The sequence below is a fragment of the Vitis riparia genome, chromosome 13 (genome assembly GCF_004353265.1).
Source record: "Vitis riparia cultivar Riparia Gloire de Montpellier isolate 1030 chromosome 13, EGFV_Vit.rip_1.0, whole genome shotgun sequence".
NCBI classification, from domain to species: domain Eukaryota; kingdom Viridiplantae; phylum Streptophyta; class Magnoliopsida; order Vitales; family Vitaceae; genus Vitis; species Vitis riparia.
The window spans coordinates 2,756,282-2,774,569 of record NC_048443.1 but is presented as its reverse complement, the minus strand read 5'-3'; the positions used below and the strand labels follow the sequence as shown (position 1 = coordinate 2,774,569).

Genomic DNA, 18,288 nt, shown 5'->3' with positions numbered 1-18,288 from the left:
CTTATCTGCATCAAGGATTTTTAATGTTTTGAAGTTTGTGTCCTGTTCCAATTCCATTGCTCCCATTGGTTTGTAAACTAATATTCTGAAGCTTACTCATCTGCTCTGACAGCATGTATCAAAGAACAAAGACATGTGGGCTCATCTCAAAACTCAATAAGAACAAAGAGCTAATGGTAAATCCTAAATGCAGTGGAGAGTTAAAAAGACAACCAACTGGTCGATCACAGAATCAAGTTCATGGACCATGCCACCTCACTGCTTATGATTTCAAAGGAAGAGCTTACTGTTCTGTTTCATATGACATAATCAAGAACATTGGCTTTTCTCATACCGAGTCTCACTTCCCAGGCAGCTTTGTACCACCTGGTACAGGTGTCGAACAAATTTTCAAACAGCTTTCAGCTTGCTAAGTTGTCTCTTGGCATGGTGGGCTGATACCGATAAAAGAAAACTCCACGGAAATGAATGATTCAAACATTCCAAAAACAAATGGAGGTTCAGCTTCTTGTGCTTCAAACATGAAATATGTGCATAGATAGAGCTGGATGGTGAAACAGGGGGCATGCAGCCAACCTGACTGGTTATGAATCTTATGATCCTGGTTTTGTTGAGTGAGTAGAGCCCAGTGGTTGAGAACTGTTCAGTCAATCTTAAGATTTTCATGTCTCACCACAACTTTAGGCAACAAATAATAGAAATGAAACTGCAAAAAATTCTTGAACCCTGATAACTGAAACACTTTCAGATCATTAGCACTTTGATGGAAAATTAATCTAACCCATTATTGTATAAATTATTTCAGATCCTAAGAGTGGGGGCAATAGGTTGACAACAGCACAGACATGCCATTGTTATAGAACAGCTTACATCATACTGAAGCCTAGCACTCATTCAATGAAGTAACATGTTTAAGTTTACATGGTTTGCTTGTATCAGCTATGAGCTTTGTTGGTGAAGTCACACCCAGTGTCCTTGGATGATTGGAATATGCCTCCTTATACCCAGTTCTGCAGCAACATAGCCAGAGAAATAATGGGGTTGATGCTCAAAAACACAAGCCTATTGTTTCCTGTGTCCTTTAATTATTAATATGATGAAATTTTAGGTTTCGTGTCTTACTATAGTATAATTTTGTTCAGTATATTCTACCACTTCCATCAACTGATTCCATTCTTGGACCCTTCTAATCCACTTTAATTCCCCCTTCAACCTTATTCTAGTACAAATAGGAAACTTGAACTGGGAAACCTATAGGTGATCCAGATACCAATTTCTAGCATAAGAAGTGCTTACAGTCAAATGTTGAAACATAAAGGCCCCAAAATCCTGCAAATCATAGGTGCAATGAGGTTCATAATGATAAAATTAGCACAAAAGCACCATTAGTTTATGATTTATTTGCATGGCTAGCAGTAAATTCCATGAGTCAGAAGCTGACAAAGTTCTTCTCCTTCAAGCTTTCAACTGTATTCTTCAGGCTCACCTCCAGAGGAGTGAAGTGAATGCCTAAAGTCTTTGCTTTCTCCTGTGTCTTTTAATTATTAATATGAAGAAATTTTCGGTTTTGTGTCTTACCGTAGTATATATAATTTTGTTCAACATATTCTACCACTTCCATCAACTGATTCCATTCTTGGACCCTCATAATCCACTTGGACTAATTCCCCCTCCCTAAGTGTGATTGAGTTTTACTTCATTCTAGTACAAATAGAAAACTTGAATTGGGAAACTTGTGATCCAGATACCAATTTCTAGTATAAGAAATGCTTAAAATCAAATATTACAAGATAAAAGCCCCAAAAGCCAGCAAATCATGGGTTCATAACTATAGAATTAGCAGGAAAACACCATTAGTTTATGATTTATTTGCATGGCTAGCAGTAAATTCCATGAGTCAGAAACTGACAAAGTTCTTCTCCTTCAAGCTTTCAACTGTATCCTTCAGGCTCACCTCCAGAGGAGTGAAGTGAATTCCTAAGCTCTTTGCTTTCTCCTGGGATACGCGGAAGGATGGTGCATAAGGTTTGTCATCAGCGCATCTGCCAAAAATGAAACACATGAATCCATCTCAGAACTTTTTGCTCAGCCAGAGAAACAAGTGCTGATATCTCAAACAAGTCAACTTGGGTTTTAGGTCTTAATTTATACATGATACCAAGACATAATTATTTAAAGGGAAACAAGATGGCAAGTACTCTTCAATGAATCCAATGGAACAATAAGAAGTAATATCGTATTGATCTCACTTGCTTCTAATGATGACACTAACGAGTACTAGCAATAACAAATGGAAACTTACTTTTCAGGTAGGGGTAAATCAGGGTAGAGCTTGTGCAAAATCTTCAGTGTCTCGGAACAGTGTAAATCACTCTCTACCAAGCAGTATCTTCCACTAGCTTCTGGGATCTCATATGCTTGAATGTGTGCATTGGCAACATCTCTAACATCAACCAACCGGTATGATCTATTGGGAAATGTTTGAGCTCCTGCAACATTTCAAAAGCTTGCATCAGAAGAATTCAGTAGCTTGATATGAAGTATGCAATCTGCTTGTTGATATTCTAATGTTTTTTCATTCATTTTTCTCGGACGCTGTCAAGTGATTCATTAGTGGATAACACCATTGGTATGGATTGAAGTGTAGACCATGAAGGTTCTAGATCATTAACGAACAACCCTTAAACTGTTGTTAGTCCTCTAAGAATTATTGCCAAGATTAATGGGTTTGGATCCAGCTGATCTAAGAATTTGATAATCAGCCATTTATTTTGGGTTTGCTCAGAGGGATTGATGAGTGTATGTAGATGTTCTTTCCCTCAGCCATACGCTATCGCGGAATTCTACAGTCATTTTCAGTCCTTATTGGCTTATGAGGCTAAACAAAAAAACTATCTTATCAGATAACACATGAAATATTTTCCAATTTAGTATCTAGATGACCACTTATTTGGACTTAGAACTCCATGTTTAAATTTTGAGGACTCTCGGATGGAGTTGATCCAATATTGACACTAAGCATGTACTTATATTCAAGTAGAGAAACAAGAAACAGAACATAAAACACATTTTCATCAGTTGCTGAAGAGTACCATTTATGAGGTTCAGAACCAGCTCTGCACTTAAATTAAGAGTAGGCTGTATGAGAGGACCAATCACCCATGCTGGATTTATCGTGACCATGTCAATCCCATTCTCTTTTGAAAACTTCCAAGCAGCCTCCTCAGCTAAGGTCTTTGAAAGCACGTACCATAGCTATCAAAAACTCCAATAATAACATTCAGTTAGAAATGGTTTCAGAATGCAGTGCAACGACTAATCAATACAAGAACTTGCCAACACATTCGAAGGCTTGTGCACACAAAGCACATATTAGAGTTAGAATGAAATATGAGGTGAAAAAACAAAACAAATTGATGATTTGATAGATACCCTCTCATATTTCTAGTACTTCCAGTGGAAAAACTGGTAAAATATTTTATAAAACATGCAAAAGAGATGGTATGTGATAAGAAATAAGCTCAGATGCAAACCTTCGATTCCTTGCATAACACTGGATCTGAAAACCAACTCTCGTCGATTAGCACCTCAGAAGTGAGAGGTTTTCCAGTGAATACAACCGAAGCCATAGACGATGTTACGACCACTCTTTTCACAGATGGAAATTTTGCGCAGGACCTTAGGACATTGATGGTTCCCTTCAATGCAGGGTCAATCAATTCTGCCTGAACGCAAGAAAAGAAAAGAGAAATAGAAGTTAGCTCCATTTTAAGTATAGAAATGGAAGTGGTTTAGGATGAACCTGGGGGTTAACGACATCCATTGCAAATGGGGATGCAGTATGAAAAACTCCATCACATCCATCAACTACAGAATCAAAAGACCCTTCTTCCAATAAGTCTGCTTTGAATAAATGAAGCCTTTCCTTAGCTCCATCAAGTGAAAGCAAGTGTTGTGTCTTCTTTGGATCATCTGTAGCATATATACATATATATGTAAGCACAACTAGCGAGTTAAATGGAAGCATATATAGGTCAAAATGCCCTTGAAGGTTGAGAGTTGAGATAGAGAACCGACTTGGGTCACGAACTGTTGCTTTGACAGTGTAATCGCGTTGGAGCAAGAGCTTCACCAACCAAGAAGCTATGAACCCAGAAGCTCCAGTCACGCAGACCACCTTTCCTTCTCCACTAGTCATCTCTCTTGATTCCTCACTTTCACCTTCAAATCTATGTTACACACTTTTAAACTTGGTGCTTAATTTATATATAGAGATTAATATAGAGAGGGAATGACATGTATTAGAGCTCAAAAGTAAACTGCAGGCGTATGAGAATACGTCAGCGTTTAAACCTCCTTGGTGGCTTCAAAAGTAAACTGCAGGCGTATGAGAATACGTCAGCGTTTCAACCTCCATGGCGGCTTGGTCACTGTCACCTTCCTGATCCCCTTGCTCTTTCCCTTGATTTTCATTCCACCACGTAAAAATGGGAATTTTTCTACTTTTAAAAATAATTTTTACATATGAAATAACCACAATACTTTTCTCTTCAATCTTTTCACACTCTTTCATTCAAAACTTTAACCCTATTTGCTTTTTATTTTTTTTTATTTTCTTTCCTTCATCTTCTTCCTCTCTAAACACACACATACAAAAGAGAGAAAACAAATTTCAAGGTGCCGATTGCAGGAAATCAGAAAAGTTACAGTACCTGTGAATTCAAGCTTAACCCGATTTCATTGTGGATTTAGAGAAATATATTTGGGTTGAGTTGGACTTTGAACAAACAAACTTCATATTAAACTTGACCTCAAGTCCTCAGCCTTCCACCTCTATCGACATCATTTATTTTATATTCTACCACAACATTAGAACATAAATTCAGTATCTGTGAATTCTGGTATAAACTCATATTGAAGAAAAATCCATAACCAGTCTCCTTTTCTGCTTCTATCATCTTTCAATGCCAATCAACTGCTAAAATCATGATCAATCAATTTCTGGGTTCATCTGGGCTTTGCATAGTCCACAAACATAAGTTGAAACTAGACGGTTCATCTAGGCATGTCCTTGGAATAGGTTACAATGAACATATAAGAAGATATATGTCTCCAACACACTAATTTGCATGGCCATACCGCATGTCAGAAATCGACAAAGTTCTTCTGCCTCAAGCTTTCCACAGTGTCCTTCAGGCTCACCTCCAGAGTGAAGTTGATGCCCAAACTTTTAGTTTTCTCCTGGGACACCATATAGTTCGGTTCATAAGTTTTGTTGTCTGCACATCTGCCACAAATCAAACAAAAACACATCCCTCAGTTCATCTCAGAATTTCTTAATCAATGAAATGGTTGATACTGAAGAAAAGAAAACTCTCAGGAGCTGGACCTGAAGTAACATTTATTAGCCTATCAAAAAATAAAAAAATAATAATAAAATAAAAAATAAACAAAAAGAAGTAACATGTGTAAGCTGCAATATTGATCTCAAAGGGCAGTAATGAAATAACACCCCTGCAAACAATAAAACCTTGCTTCTCAGGTAGGTTTAAAGCAGGGTAGAGCTTGTACAAAATCTTCATTGTCTCAGAACAGTGCAAAACGCTCCCTACTAAACAGTATCTGCCACTAGCTGCTGGAAGCTCATATGCTTGAATATGTGCCATGGCAACATCTCTAACATCAACCCATTGATGAGTTTTATTGGGAAATGTATCTCCTGCAACAAACACATTTCAGACACTTGCAACACAAGTGTACTCAAAGTATCAGTTTTTGTTGCCTATTTAAGTTTATGTGCAATCTGCTCGGTGATAATCTTAAGTTTTTCCATTCATTTATTTATAGTCATTATCAACTGATTCACAGAAAGAGAATCCACCACCAGTTTTTGGCACAATCTCAAAAGTATACGGATAGAAATTTTTGAAGCACACATCTTGACCTTGACTGTTTGCCTTAAAAAGAAGGGCTTAGAAGGTGATGCAATCGTGATTAGCAAAACACTTCTATTTATAGTGTTATTTAATGTTGGAAATTACAAAAGACAACACTATTCTGTACAAAATGCCTTTCTTATTTCATAGGAAAGATCAAATAGTTCCAAAGCAGCATGACAAACTACTGCAGTTTTGCAAGCATTGAACAAAACAACTACCGGCAAGCATTATCCCAATTACGTCAGGCTGGATCCATGAATCAAAGTGCAACCATCAAGGCACAGGTTTTTTTTTTTATCAAATCTCAACCTAATGGCAACCCCCTAATAATTCAAGCAAGAGACAGGGGATGTCAGTCGGAGGCAGCAGAGGCCATAAGCCAATAGCAGTTGGCTAGGAAGGAAAGAAATAATTTTGGCTATACAGTTAAAGTAGTACTGATTATTATAAGAGTTGTGAATAAAGTAACATTACATTTCCCCATAAAGCCACAAGAAATGATTCTAAATGTTTAAAAAATCTTAAGACCTTTAAAATACTCAGAAAAAAAAAAAAAGTTACTAGAAGTTTTTAAAAATACTGATCAAGTGAACATGAGCAACTTGTTTGCAAGGGGGTTGGATGCAGGGAATCCCCACTTTATGTTAATTAAGTTTGTTGATCCACAGTAATCATTTATATTGGGGTGGATCAGAAGCATTAATGGGTTATTTGAGAAGTTCTTGCCCTTAGCTTGAATTTGCATTCAAATATACCTTAAGTTTAGGATAGTAATTACATACACATGTTTTGAGTCCTTTCACAGTGCAGGGGTCCTTCAAACCAGATGGGCTTAGGAAGCCAAAATAAAATATATCTATGCCTAATCTCAAACGCAAATTCCCTAAGTGAGTATCTCAATGACATAATCATAATGACCAGAGGAGAGAACAATTTTTTAATGTTAGAAAATCAGGCAGCATATATTAAAATGCATATGTAGTCCTTTCATGCGGAACTGTGGAAGTATTGTGACAGTTTATTGATACGTTTCGATTTAATTTTCTGGGTTTCCATTTGGAAGGCTGTTGGATAGAGTTGACTCAATATTGAAGTGAAGCATGTATTGATATTGAAGTAGAAAGATAAACATAAAAAGGAGATTCTCATCAATTGCTGAAGATTACCTTTTAGTAGCTTCAGAACTTCCTCCACACTTAGATTAAGAGTAGACTGTAAGAGAGAACCAATCACCCACCCTGGATGTATTGTAACCATGTCAATCCCATTCTCTTTTGCAAACTTCCAAGCAGCTTCCTCAGCTAGTGTCTTTGAAGGCATATACCATAGCTAGTAGAAACCAATATGTTTGAAAACATATAGTGAGAAGCATTTCCAGTAGATAATGGAACATAGAGAACATGCAATGAACTTATAAACACTGAGCAAAATCAATAGGAAGCTGTGCAGAGATACACACATTAAAACTAATTAGATATGCCACAACAGTTTCCATCCCTATATCCCTAGAAAAAATGGACCTACGTTTTGTCAACCCTTGTTTCTGTGCCCATCATGTTTACTGGACAGTAAGACAATCAGAGATTAACATCCATCCCATTCATACAATATCCAAATTAGAGTTCTCATTCAATTTCTTGTTTGAGGAATGGGACCATATAGATCAGACATCTACCAACACTGTATTAGTGAAATAATAGACATACATGGAAGGGTTATTTAGTCTAATGGGAGGCTTAGCAAAATACAGGGAGAGTTATTTACCCCTCCCATTCCCATCGTGTTATTTAACCCTAAGCTGGCTAGTAGGAGAAGTGTAAAAACAAGAAGGCATAACTAATTGGCAGCTACTTCTGCAGGGTCAAAGAAGTGAAAGCCATAAAAAGGAAACATTTTGTAAAGCCACGAACAAGAACATGGAAATATGTGATGATAAATCATCTCATATAAGCACCTTTGATTTCTCACAGAAAACTGGATCTGAAAACCAACTCTCATCAACTAGCACATCAGGAGCTAGAGGTTTCCCATTGAATGGGACTGAAGCCATAGATGATGTTACAACCACTCTTTTGACAGATGGAACTTTGGCACAAGATCTTAGAACATTCATTGTTCCTTTCAGTGCTGGGTCAATTAGTTGTGCCTGAAACACGGAGAAACAGATAAAACAAGTCTCCACATAAGTAGTCCAATGAAGCTAAGCTGGTAAAAAGCTAATAATTATGTACAGAAGCAACATAAGTCACATTATATGGATCCTAAATATTTTCCTCCATTGTATTGGTTTAATGAAATCGGCATTCACTACCATTGGATCAGTTTACAAGACCACATACAGAAAAAAGAATCATGCAAAGTAATGATTTATGATTAGTTAGTAATTTCAAGATCAGTAATTGATTGGAAAAGAATATAGACGATAATATATTTTACATCATATGGATGGAAACAATGTAGGATAAACCTGGGGGTCATCAACAATCAGTACCACTGGAGATGCTGTATGAAATACTCCATCACATCCATCAACCACAGAATCAAAGGATCATTCTTAAAGTAAGTTTGCTTTGAACAAATGAAGCCTTTCTTTAGCACCTTCAAGTGCAAGCAAGTGTTCTGTCTTCTTTGGATCATCTGTGGCATATATAAGCAGCACTTGCATGTTAAATGGAAATATGAAGAAGAAAGCTTACAAAAAACTTTATCTTGATAAGAATATATATTATGTAATAGAAAAAACGCCCAAATGGAAGCATGCCTAGAGTATTAAGAAGTTCAATTATGCTCTTCTTAGAAGAATGAGGATTGAAGTAAAATGGATGAAGCAATTTTCTCAACTGCAATTATGAGCTTTTGGACCATTTATTCAGGAGGAAACCGAAGAAAAGTAAAGAAACATAATGAAGGCCTAAACTGTCTTCTTGTCTTGTCTGTAGAACAAAAAAAGCTTGTGATAAAGTCAGAACAATTGTACAAAAATTTGTTGATCTTTTCCTAGGGAAGCAAAACAGTAATCAGAATATATGGCTAGTTTGGTTCGTTTGTATGAAAACACTTTCAAGAATAGGCTTCCAAAAAGAACAAAGCCTCATATTCAGAGTTTTTGGCTCAAAAACAATTTGGTATGGCTAAAGGAAAATCCTTTTCTTTCCTTTTGTTTTTGAGACCTCCTTAGTGTCTTGTAATATCATTTGATCAAAGAAGCCTTAAATTTAAATGCAAAATTTTTTACAATAATAGTAGTAATTAAGAAGGAACACATGGCGAATCTGAGATGAATTGATTCTGAAAGAGTCTGAAATCATTTTTAACAGCATAAACTTTATCAATTTGTCCTGCACAACCATATAGAGAGCATCATTCCAAGAAAAATAGGACAACACAAAGAACTGAGTAGTGAACATTGAATCTCAATCATAGATTAAACTTCTGAAAAAGGAAAAAGGACAAAGACCCATCAAAATACCACTCAATCTAAGCTTCAAACTGCTAAATAACGGCCCACCCACATGCATAAAACTAACATTATGCTGAAAACCACTGAAACAATAAAGAAAGAAGAAAATTGGGGATAATAGCAAGTGGGGTTTGAGAATGAGCAGCGTTGTAAGTATGAAGTTTTGTAATTGGGAAAAGAACTGACTTGGGTCTCGAACTGTGGCTTTGACGATGTAACCGCGTTGGAGCAGGAGCTTCACCAGCCATGAGGCTATGTACCCAGAAGCTCCAGTCACGCAAGCCACCTTGCCTTGCCCGCTCATCTCTCACTCAGTCACTCTCTTTGTAGTCTATCAAATTGTAGTCACTCACACACCACCTTTCTCAGATTCCACTGTAATTCATGGAGAAATATATCATATTTGACATCCACCCGCCCGCCCGGCCCAACCTGAAATTTCGGGCTTCAGACAGGTATCTTTTGGACTTAAGAGAGAAGAATTTGAGAGACGCCAGGCCGGGCTTGGTTTCCCATACCTCGCTTTGGGCTTTGGCTTCAGGACGGGTTGATTTTTTAAGTTAAATATTACTTAATGTGACCCTCTCAAGGAGTGTAAGAATAAATATGATTAGTATGTTAACTAGACTCCAATATTAATTTCATGTGCGTTACAGGGGCTTCTGGGTACATAGTTTCTTGGCTAGTCAAGCTCCGGCTCCAACGTGGCTACACCGTCAATGCTTCAGTTCGCGACCCAGGTTTGTATTCAATCTCTCCTATAATTCCCATGTTTCTGTCTTGTCTATCTATATCAAATACCCTCTGTTTGGCCGCCCAGAAAACCTGGAAAATTGCGGTAAAGAGGGGGTTAGTTTCCATGTTTTTGAGTCTTCTGACCCGAATAATGAATAACCCAAGATTCAATATTTAGCTTCTTTTCTTTTTGTCGCCATTTCAGCACCCAACCATAGTAAAAAGGCATTAACTATTGTTAATTTAGTTCGAATTTCAATTTTTCACAGTGCAATTCCTATTTTGATCTAAGAATATGAAGGAAAAGGCGAAGTAAAGGAGGGGGATTTTGTGCTTGGAGTTTTTTTACCACATGATGAAAACCTTGATTCAAAATTTTAATCACATACAGAACCCAAGTGTTAATTACTTTTATAATTGTAAACTTCTCTGTATAATCCCAACTTTAATGGATAATGCTTTGATGCCAAGAAAGTAAAGCTGAAGCGATGTAAATGAGACGGTTTCTGTGTTTTAAGTCTTTTGACCAAATCATGAATGACCCATGATTCAAATTTAAATGATTAGTCTTGATTTTGATCTGTCAACAATTCATTGTTTTTATGATTTTTAGGATTTAATTGCAGCCACCAAATTGAAAATGCATGTGACATAGTGATTTGGCTAAATTTTTTGGAGAATTCTCAAGGGAAGGACCTTGAAGGCATATTTTTTGATGTGGGACTCACAACAACATGACAATTTTACGATTTTAGTAGTTTTGATACTGGTTTGTAATGACTATGAATGAGAGCTTGGGTTCATTTTGGCTTTTGATCAATGGCTTTTATGAATCATGTATACAAGTCATAAACTTTGCTTCAGCGCTCTTTCATGAAATAGTTCTTTACACGCCCTTTTTCTCATTATATTTCTTGGAAACATGCACCATTAAACTTTCTGCATGATTAACAGGCCCTTTTTCTCATTGATTTTCTGTACAATTTATTTGTTCTATTGATCAATGCCTCAGATGATCCAACAAAGACAGAACGCTTACTAGCACTTGATGGGGCTAAAGAAAGGCTTCATTTGTTTAAAGCTGACTTCCCTGAAGAAGGATCTTTTGATTCTATGGTCGATGGATGTGAAGGTGTTTTCCACACAGCATCTCCATTTTGTCACACTCTCTCTAATCCACAGGTTCATCCTACATCACTTCTTTTGCTTTGTTGTAAATTTAATATGTAGATATGTTATCCAAGTTTTTGTTATTGGCTTTTGTTTGAACATTCATTTCGGAGTTATGGGACCACAGAGTTGCAACGCATCATGTCTTCATCTAGAAATCCACCAAAACCGACTATCATCCAGTGTTTTTCTATTACACAAAATCATTCTACAAAATTGTAAATTATCATGGAAACTGAATCTGCATCTTGGCTTCAAATGAAGGGATAGGACCTCCTCTTAGCAGAGATAGCAAAATCTGAATGTCCATTCACTAAGCACGATCTTGGCTATATGATTTATCTCACTCAGAGAGCTTTTTCTTGCTGACTTGAAGCAGAAGCCTGTTAAGCATAGTTAGCTCCCTTTGGCACCTTCTAAGTCTGTCAGTTCAGATCTTTCAAAGGTTCAAATTCTAGGACTTCTGCCTCAAAAGTAGTGGGGAAGATGAGCTTCAGCCACTCAATCCTCAAAAGATTTTACTTTTATAATTTGTGAATGCATTTTTTTGTGTCAAGGATTTAGCTTGTGTTGTTCAGTTGCTCTAATATAAAATCTCCATGAAGTTATACTCTTTTAGTTTGTAGGACCACTTTATTTGTAATATAGCTAGCTTGTGTTGGTTGTTTCTGTGGTCTAAACCTCCATGATCAAAGTAGAGGTAACTTTTCATTGGACTAAATATTTTTTCCAATTTCAAAGTAAACAATTGCATAGCGCTCCATGTGTAGGGGGAGTGTTTTGGTTCAAATCTTTCCAATTGCTACTTCATTTTCTCCTAATGTGTTCATTGCAGACCAAATTTCTCAACAGTGGCACGTAATATAAATTATCATATTTTTTAAAAAAACTAGTGATGGATTTAAGAATTCTTTTTTGTTTTTATCGATTTTTAAAAATGAAAAGAAAATATAAATTATCATATTTTTAAAATTTTATTTAAAGTTAAAGATTAAAAAATAGTTTTTAAAAATAAATTTCAAAAATCATGACGATCCCTTTTTTTTTTTTTTTTTTTTCTCATTTCCCTTTTTTGAATATGTTTAAAATAAAATTAGAAATTTACTTTTTATCAAATAAAAATATATAAATTTTATGAAAACCAATTTATTTAGTCATTAATTATATCGATTTTAATAAAATTAAGGTTTAGAATAAAATAAAATAAAAAGCAATAGAAAATTTTAAATAATTTTCTAAACTTTAATTGCAAAACTTAAGAGTTAAGTAATTAAGATGGGTTGGGATGAGGTTGACATGGTCCCATCGACATAGCTGTCCAAAGTACAATAATTGCTAAACTTTAAAGTGGGTGGTTGGGATGAAAATAACATGACGAAACTAACATAATTGTCCAAAATACAATAATTGTTTCACTTTAAAATTGGTGGTTGGGAATTGGGATAAGGTTGACATGGTCCCACCAACATAGCTGTCCAAAGTACAATAATTGCTAAACTTTAAAGTCGGTAGTTGGGACGAAATTAACATAATTGTCCAAGATACAATAATTGTTACACATTAAAGTTGGTGGTTGGGATGAGAATTTATAAACAATATAAATCCTGTATCTAAAATTACTAGGGCCTTGAAATTGACTCAAAATTTGGAATCAAGGCAAGGTCAAAAATGGTGTCTATATTACTTTTTAATTTCCATTTTTTTTTTATTTTCTTCTAGACCCACCACTATGGCATTAAAATTGGCGAAAAATTATTTGAAATCCAAAGTCATATTCCTTTTCACCCTAACGACCATTAAGACGTTACATTGGTAGAAAACATTATTGGAATTAAAGTGGTATTTAGGATTTACTATTTATAATATCAATTTTTTATCTCTAAAATTGTCTTTTGATGTTATATAATCCATGCCAATAAAATATAGATACGAAATTTGGATTTGGATTTTTATATGCTACAAATTAGAAGAGATTTGAAAATATTTTTTAAATAATATTTTTAAAAAAAATTAATTTAAAAATTTGTTGTATTTTGTAAAAGAATCTCAATAATTGTTTCTCAGGTTGCACTGATAATTGTTTACAAGGGCTCCACTTGCCCGGAACCAATTTTATGTCCTTTTTCCATATTTTCCATTTTGTGGAACCTACCACTCTTAAATTGTATTGCTAAAGACATCATGGGAATCCAAGGTCCCATTCACAATTCATTAGATTAAACTTTTATATACGAAAAGTATACTTTGCAGTGATTCTTAAAAATGTATTTGGTAGTGATTTTGAGAAGTATTTTTAATATTTCTAATGCTTGAAAAATAAAAAATTTTAATTGTTAAAAAAACTCAAAACACTTTTTAGAATCACTATTAAACGCACTTTTAATAGTGATTTTTAAAAATATTTTTAATTTTTCTAACACTTAAATGATAAAAAAATTTTAAGTATTAGAAATGTTAAAAGCGCTTCCTAAAATCATTGCTAAATGGGTTTTTAGTATTTTTCGCATTTGAAAATTTTATCTTTCAAATATTACAAAAATTAGAAATATTTTTTAGAATCATTACTAAATGCACTCAAAATTGCTTTTTAACTCTTTATAGTGAATAACAATGGACTATAAATAAGCAAATTATATTAGGATTAATTAAGGATTTTTCATTAAAGAAGGCTATCGGTTGCACTCATGGAATGACATTGGCCACTTCAAAAATTATAAATTAGGTGGATATTATGGTATTAGAAAAGTAATTTTTCGATGTCATACAAAAAAGTGGTGGCAAATAAGACACGATCATATGATAAAAATAGTTTCACTTGCTTGTTATTTGATCTAGATTTTATTTATTTGTACTTAATTCTTATTTATTTGTACTTAAATATCATTTTTTTTGTTTTGGTTCTATTTTTTTAACCCGATTTTACATATTTAAGATAATTACTTAGAAGCTATCATAACATCACCTTAAACCTCAAAAATTCCATCTTAATTAATTTTCACATTTTTCTTTTGGGACCCACTACATAACTTAAACTTTAGAAAAATCATCTTATATTCAAGGTAATTGCTTGGAATGTGTTGTAACATCACTTCAAACCTAAAAAATTCCATCTTAATTTCCACATTTTTCTTTTCAGACCCACTACATGGTTCCAACTTTGGAAAAACTATCTTATACTCAAAGTGATTACTTAAAAGGTGTTCTAACATCACCTCAAACCTCAAAAACTCCACCTTAATTTTCACTCTTTTTTTTTCCGACCCACTACATGGCTCTATCTTTATTTAATTTTATTTAATTTTATCTCTATCAATTCCTCTCCTACTATTTATTTAATTTTATTTATTTTTAGTGGTGGACCACCTTAATCTTATCTCAATCTTTCTCACTTAAAGCAAAGTTAATTAGCCCCTCCACCAATATAATTATAATTTTATTTAATCAAAATTATTTAAAGCATCAAACAAAAGAATATAGGTTAGCATTTAGATACAAACCAAAAGAAGTGTTTTAAAAATGTTTTTGATCATAAGTAATATATTGAAAAAAATGTGGTTTTAAATAAAATGTGCATCAAATATGAGCTCACAGTGATAATCTACATTTTAAAAAAATTTCAAAATACATAATTATTTGTAGAAAAACACTTCTAACTATTAAAAAAAAAAAATTAACCCCCTTTTTATAGTTGATATTCCTCCAAGTCTTCGATGTTTTTATTTTTATTTTTCCAAAACTAGAGAGTACAAATGAGAATGAGTTTAGCAGAGTTTAAATCAATTAAGATTGAATTTGATAATTCATTTTTTAAATCTAAGATTGGGTTAAATGAGATTAAGAGTGCGTTTTTTGTAGTATTTCATTAAAGTGTTTTTCTAAAAAATACTATAACTGATTTTCTAATACTATAGTAATTTTTCATATTTTTTAAATTGCTTTCTAAATTTTGCTAAATATCTAATTTAAAAAAAAATATATAGGCTAAAAGCACTTTTTAGAAGTAGTGTCAAATAGATTCAAAGTATTATACCACTCTATCTTATTTATATATAAAATTAAGTAAAAATAATTTAATTTCCTTTTCCATTTCCCTACTTTAATCATATTTTAAATAAAGCTAGAAATTTACTTTTTATCAAGATAGAATATAAAATTTATGAAGAATAGTTTATTTATTTATAAATTATATTTATTATAATAAAAATAAAAATTAAAAATAATAAAAATAACAGAATATATTAAATAAGATAGGATGACTATCACTTCTAAAAAAAATATTCCATGACCCCATTATACTCTAATGCAGGTTTGGGACAAAACAAAAATTTGTTTAATCAAGATGGGTTGGGAACATGGGAGGAGGATATGAGCCCATTAACATAATTGGTCAAAATTGAACAATTGCGACACTTTGAAGATGTTGCGTGCCATCCCACAGCAATAATTTTCTCTCTCTGTCTCGGTCATCTCGCAGCGATAACTCTCTCCCCCTCTCTCTCTACCTCTCTTCTTTAGCTCTCTTTTCTTGAATAATTGCTACAGTACTGTAAAGTTGTTCTCTCTCTCTCTCCCTCCCTCTCTCTCTCTGTCAAAATTGAATAATTGCTACACTTTAAAAGTGGTTGCATGCCATCTCACAGCAAGAACTCTCTCTCTCTCTCTCTCTCTCTCTCTCTCTCTGGGTCAAAATTCAAAAATTGCTACACTTTAAAGTTGTTGCATGCCAGCATCGCCATGGAAGCAGCTGGAGAGGCTCTTCTTTCCGCTTTAACACATTTTGACTTGTTTCTTATTAAATGTGTATCAAATAAATATTAAAAATTGAGTAATTAAGACCTTAGAGGACGTTGCTAAATCATATTAGGTTTTACCCAAATTACCCTCCTAGTCATCTCAATTTTATTTTATTTTTCCTTCAAATATATTTTTCTTTTTTATTTATTTGTTGATGGATCATATAGAACAACCATTCTCTCTCTTTTTCTTTTTAAAAGAGATATTCAAAAAGCACCTTTAGATTTGGTCTAAAGTATCTTTAAATTTGGTCTAAAGTGATTGAAAGGACAACCTATCTTTAGACAATATAATTGCAATTTGAAAATTAAAACAAATATAATGAGCATGAAAATTTTTTACCAACCGTTACAATAATGTTTTTCAATCGAAGATTTTTTATACCTTATTAGTTTGGAGAGAATATGAAATAGAAAATTTCTAAAAGTTATAATTAACTTTAATCATGTATTTGAAAATTTAAAAATTTCTTCTAAGTTTCTTAGTAGAAATAGGGTGATAATTCATGTTAGTGAATCATATTTGTGTTGTGTCAAATTACAATAAATTAAAAATTAATTTTAAAATTTGATTGTATTTTGTAAAAAGTCCCAATAGTTGTTTCTCATGTTGCACTAATAATTGCTTACAAGGGCTCCAATTGCTGGGACCCAATTTTATATTCTTTTTCACATTTTGCCATTTGTGGAACCTACCACTAAGAAGTTATATTATTAAAAATATTATTGGAATCCGAAGTCTTATTCAGTGTCTATTAAATTAATTTTTTTTTTTTTTTTTTATCTATGAAGTTCTTTGTCAACTCTCTATGATCGATAACAATAGATTTTTCATCAAACACGAGTTGATTGCAATGGTTGTCCCACTCCACCACATTTATTTATAAAATTAAATAAAAATAATTTAGTTTCTTTATTTCGATTTCCCATTTAAAATAAAATTGAAAATATAATTTTTATCAATACTAAATATAAAATTTACAAAAACTAATTTTTTTACTCATAAATTATATTTATGTGAATAAGATTTATGTTTAAAAATTATATAAAATTTTAAATAAGACATGCGGACTATAACTTACAACTTAAATAATCAATATAAATTGAGATGAGGATGATATAACCGATAAACATGATTATACAAAATATGATAAATACTATAATTTAAAGTTAGTGATTCGTATGAGGATTACATCTTCTCATTAACATAATTTTCCAAATTAAAGTTGGTGCATACCATCTCGCACTAATAATTTTCTCAAAAGTCTTACTTTGCATCTTTAGTACTTTTATCCTTTTCATAAGTTTCTTATTTAAGGATACGAAACATTGAAAAATTTCATAATCTTCTCATCTAAGGGGCCAAGGGGTAAACCACTAAAAAAATAAGAAGGTAAAGTGTCCATTTGATATATTTATTATTTTTTGTTTTTAAAATTAGAAATTTCTATACAAAAGTAGAACATGTTATACAAAAAAAATTAAATTTATGTTATTTCTTTAAAAATCACTTTAAATTTTATTTTTTTTAATTTAACTTAGTAATTTTTTTTAATACCTTAAATTTTTAAATGATTTTTAGAACTATTATTTTATATATATATATATATATATATATATAAAAGTCACTAAAAATTCTTATATCTTATATAAAAGTTATTTCTATTTACTTATTTTAAAAATAGAAAACAGCAAGTTTATCCAAATAGGCACTAACTTTATTATTGTCTTTCTTATGATATATTTATGATTTGTGGATAAGGATGACAATGTGGCATATTTTTTCGGATACCACCCCTAATTGGGTGAGTTTGAAATTAAAAAATAAGCAAGTTAAGAATGAGTTTAAGATTTAAAAAAAAAAAAAACTCGAAATGGGTTCGAGGTAGGTTCGAGTAATGTCTTGTCCTGTCTTGCTTTACCCTACCCTGTCCCAATTATATATAAATTAAAAATTAAAAATTAATTTAATTTGATTTTTATTTTTTTATTTTTAATAAAATATTTTATAAAAAATTATAAATTTTGAATTATTTATAAAATATATTTATTTTAATGTAATTAATTTTTTAAAAAATAATGTTAAAAAAATAAACAAGATAAGGCGGGTGGCCCATACATTCCCACCCCATTTTATTTTTTTAATAGGATGAGAATAAGAATTATTTTAAATAAACGGGGTAGAGTTGGA

The 18,288-nt window shown here is 32.8% G+C and overlaps 3 protein-coding genes across 5 annotated transcripts; 1 reads left to right on the top strand and 2 right to left on the bottom strand.

Moving 5' to 3' along the window:
• Positions 1-1,702: 1,702 nt before the first annotated feature.
• LOC117928713 (cinnamoyl-CoA reductase 1-like) lies at positions 1,703-5,202 on the bottom strand. The gene is made up of 7 exons (XM_034848706.1): positions 5,140-5,202; positions 4,078-4,229; positions 3,803-3,972; positions 3,534-3,725; positions 3,093-3,255; positions 2,303-2,489; positions 1,703-2,042 (listed from the first exon to the last, which is right to left on the bottom strand). The coding sequence occupies exons 1-7, from the start codon at positions 5,142-5,144 to the stop codon at positions 1,898-1,900; spliced, it is 1,014 nt and encodes a 337-aa protein (XP_034704597.1). The 5' UTR covers positions 5,145-5,202; the 3' UTR covers positions 1,703-1,897.
• Positions 4,960-9,788, bottom strand: LOC117928714 (cinnamoyl-CoA reductase 1-like). The gene is given in 6 exon segments (XM_034848707.1): positions 4,960-5,287; positions 5,531-5,719; positions 7,106-7,268; positions 7,894-8,085; positions 8,407-8,576; positions 9,586-9,788. Coding segments are annotated over 6 exon segments (921 nt in total). The 5' UTR covers positions 9,704-9,788; the 3' UTR covers positions 4,960-5,198.
• Positions 9,762-12,167, top strand: LOC117928715 (tetraketide alpha-pyrone reductase 1-like). Of its 3 annotated transcripts, XR_004653641.1 has the most exons (4): positions 9,762-9,854; positions 10,056-10,139; positions 11,147-11,316; positions 12,140-12,167. XR_004653641.1 is itself a non-coding variant. In XM_034848708.1 (3 exons), exons 1-3 carry the CDS (start codon positions 10,043-10,045, stop codon positions 11,702-11,704), a joined length of 288 nt encoding a protein of 95 aa, XP_034704599.1. In that variant the 5' UTR covers positions 9,964-10,042; the 3' UTR covers positions 11,705-12,114. The 3 variants fall into 3 exon arrangements, 2 of the variants coding, with proteins under 2 accessions (XP_034704599.1, XP_034704600.1); XM_034848708.1 differs by lacking the exons at positions 9,762-9,854; positions 12,140-12,167 and adding an exon at positions 11,684-12,114 and having other exon boundaries at positions 9,964-10,139; XM_034848709.1 differs by lacking the exons at positions 9,762-9,854; positions 12,140-12,167 and adding an exon at positions 11,569-12,114 and having other exon boundaries at positions 9,965-10,139.
• The last annotated feature ends 6,121 nt before the right edge of the window (positions 12,168-18,288 follow it).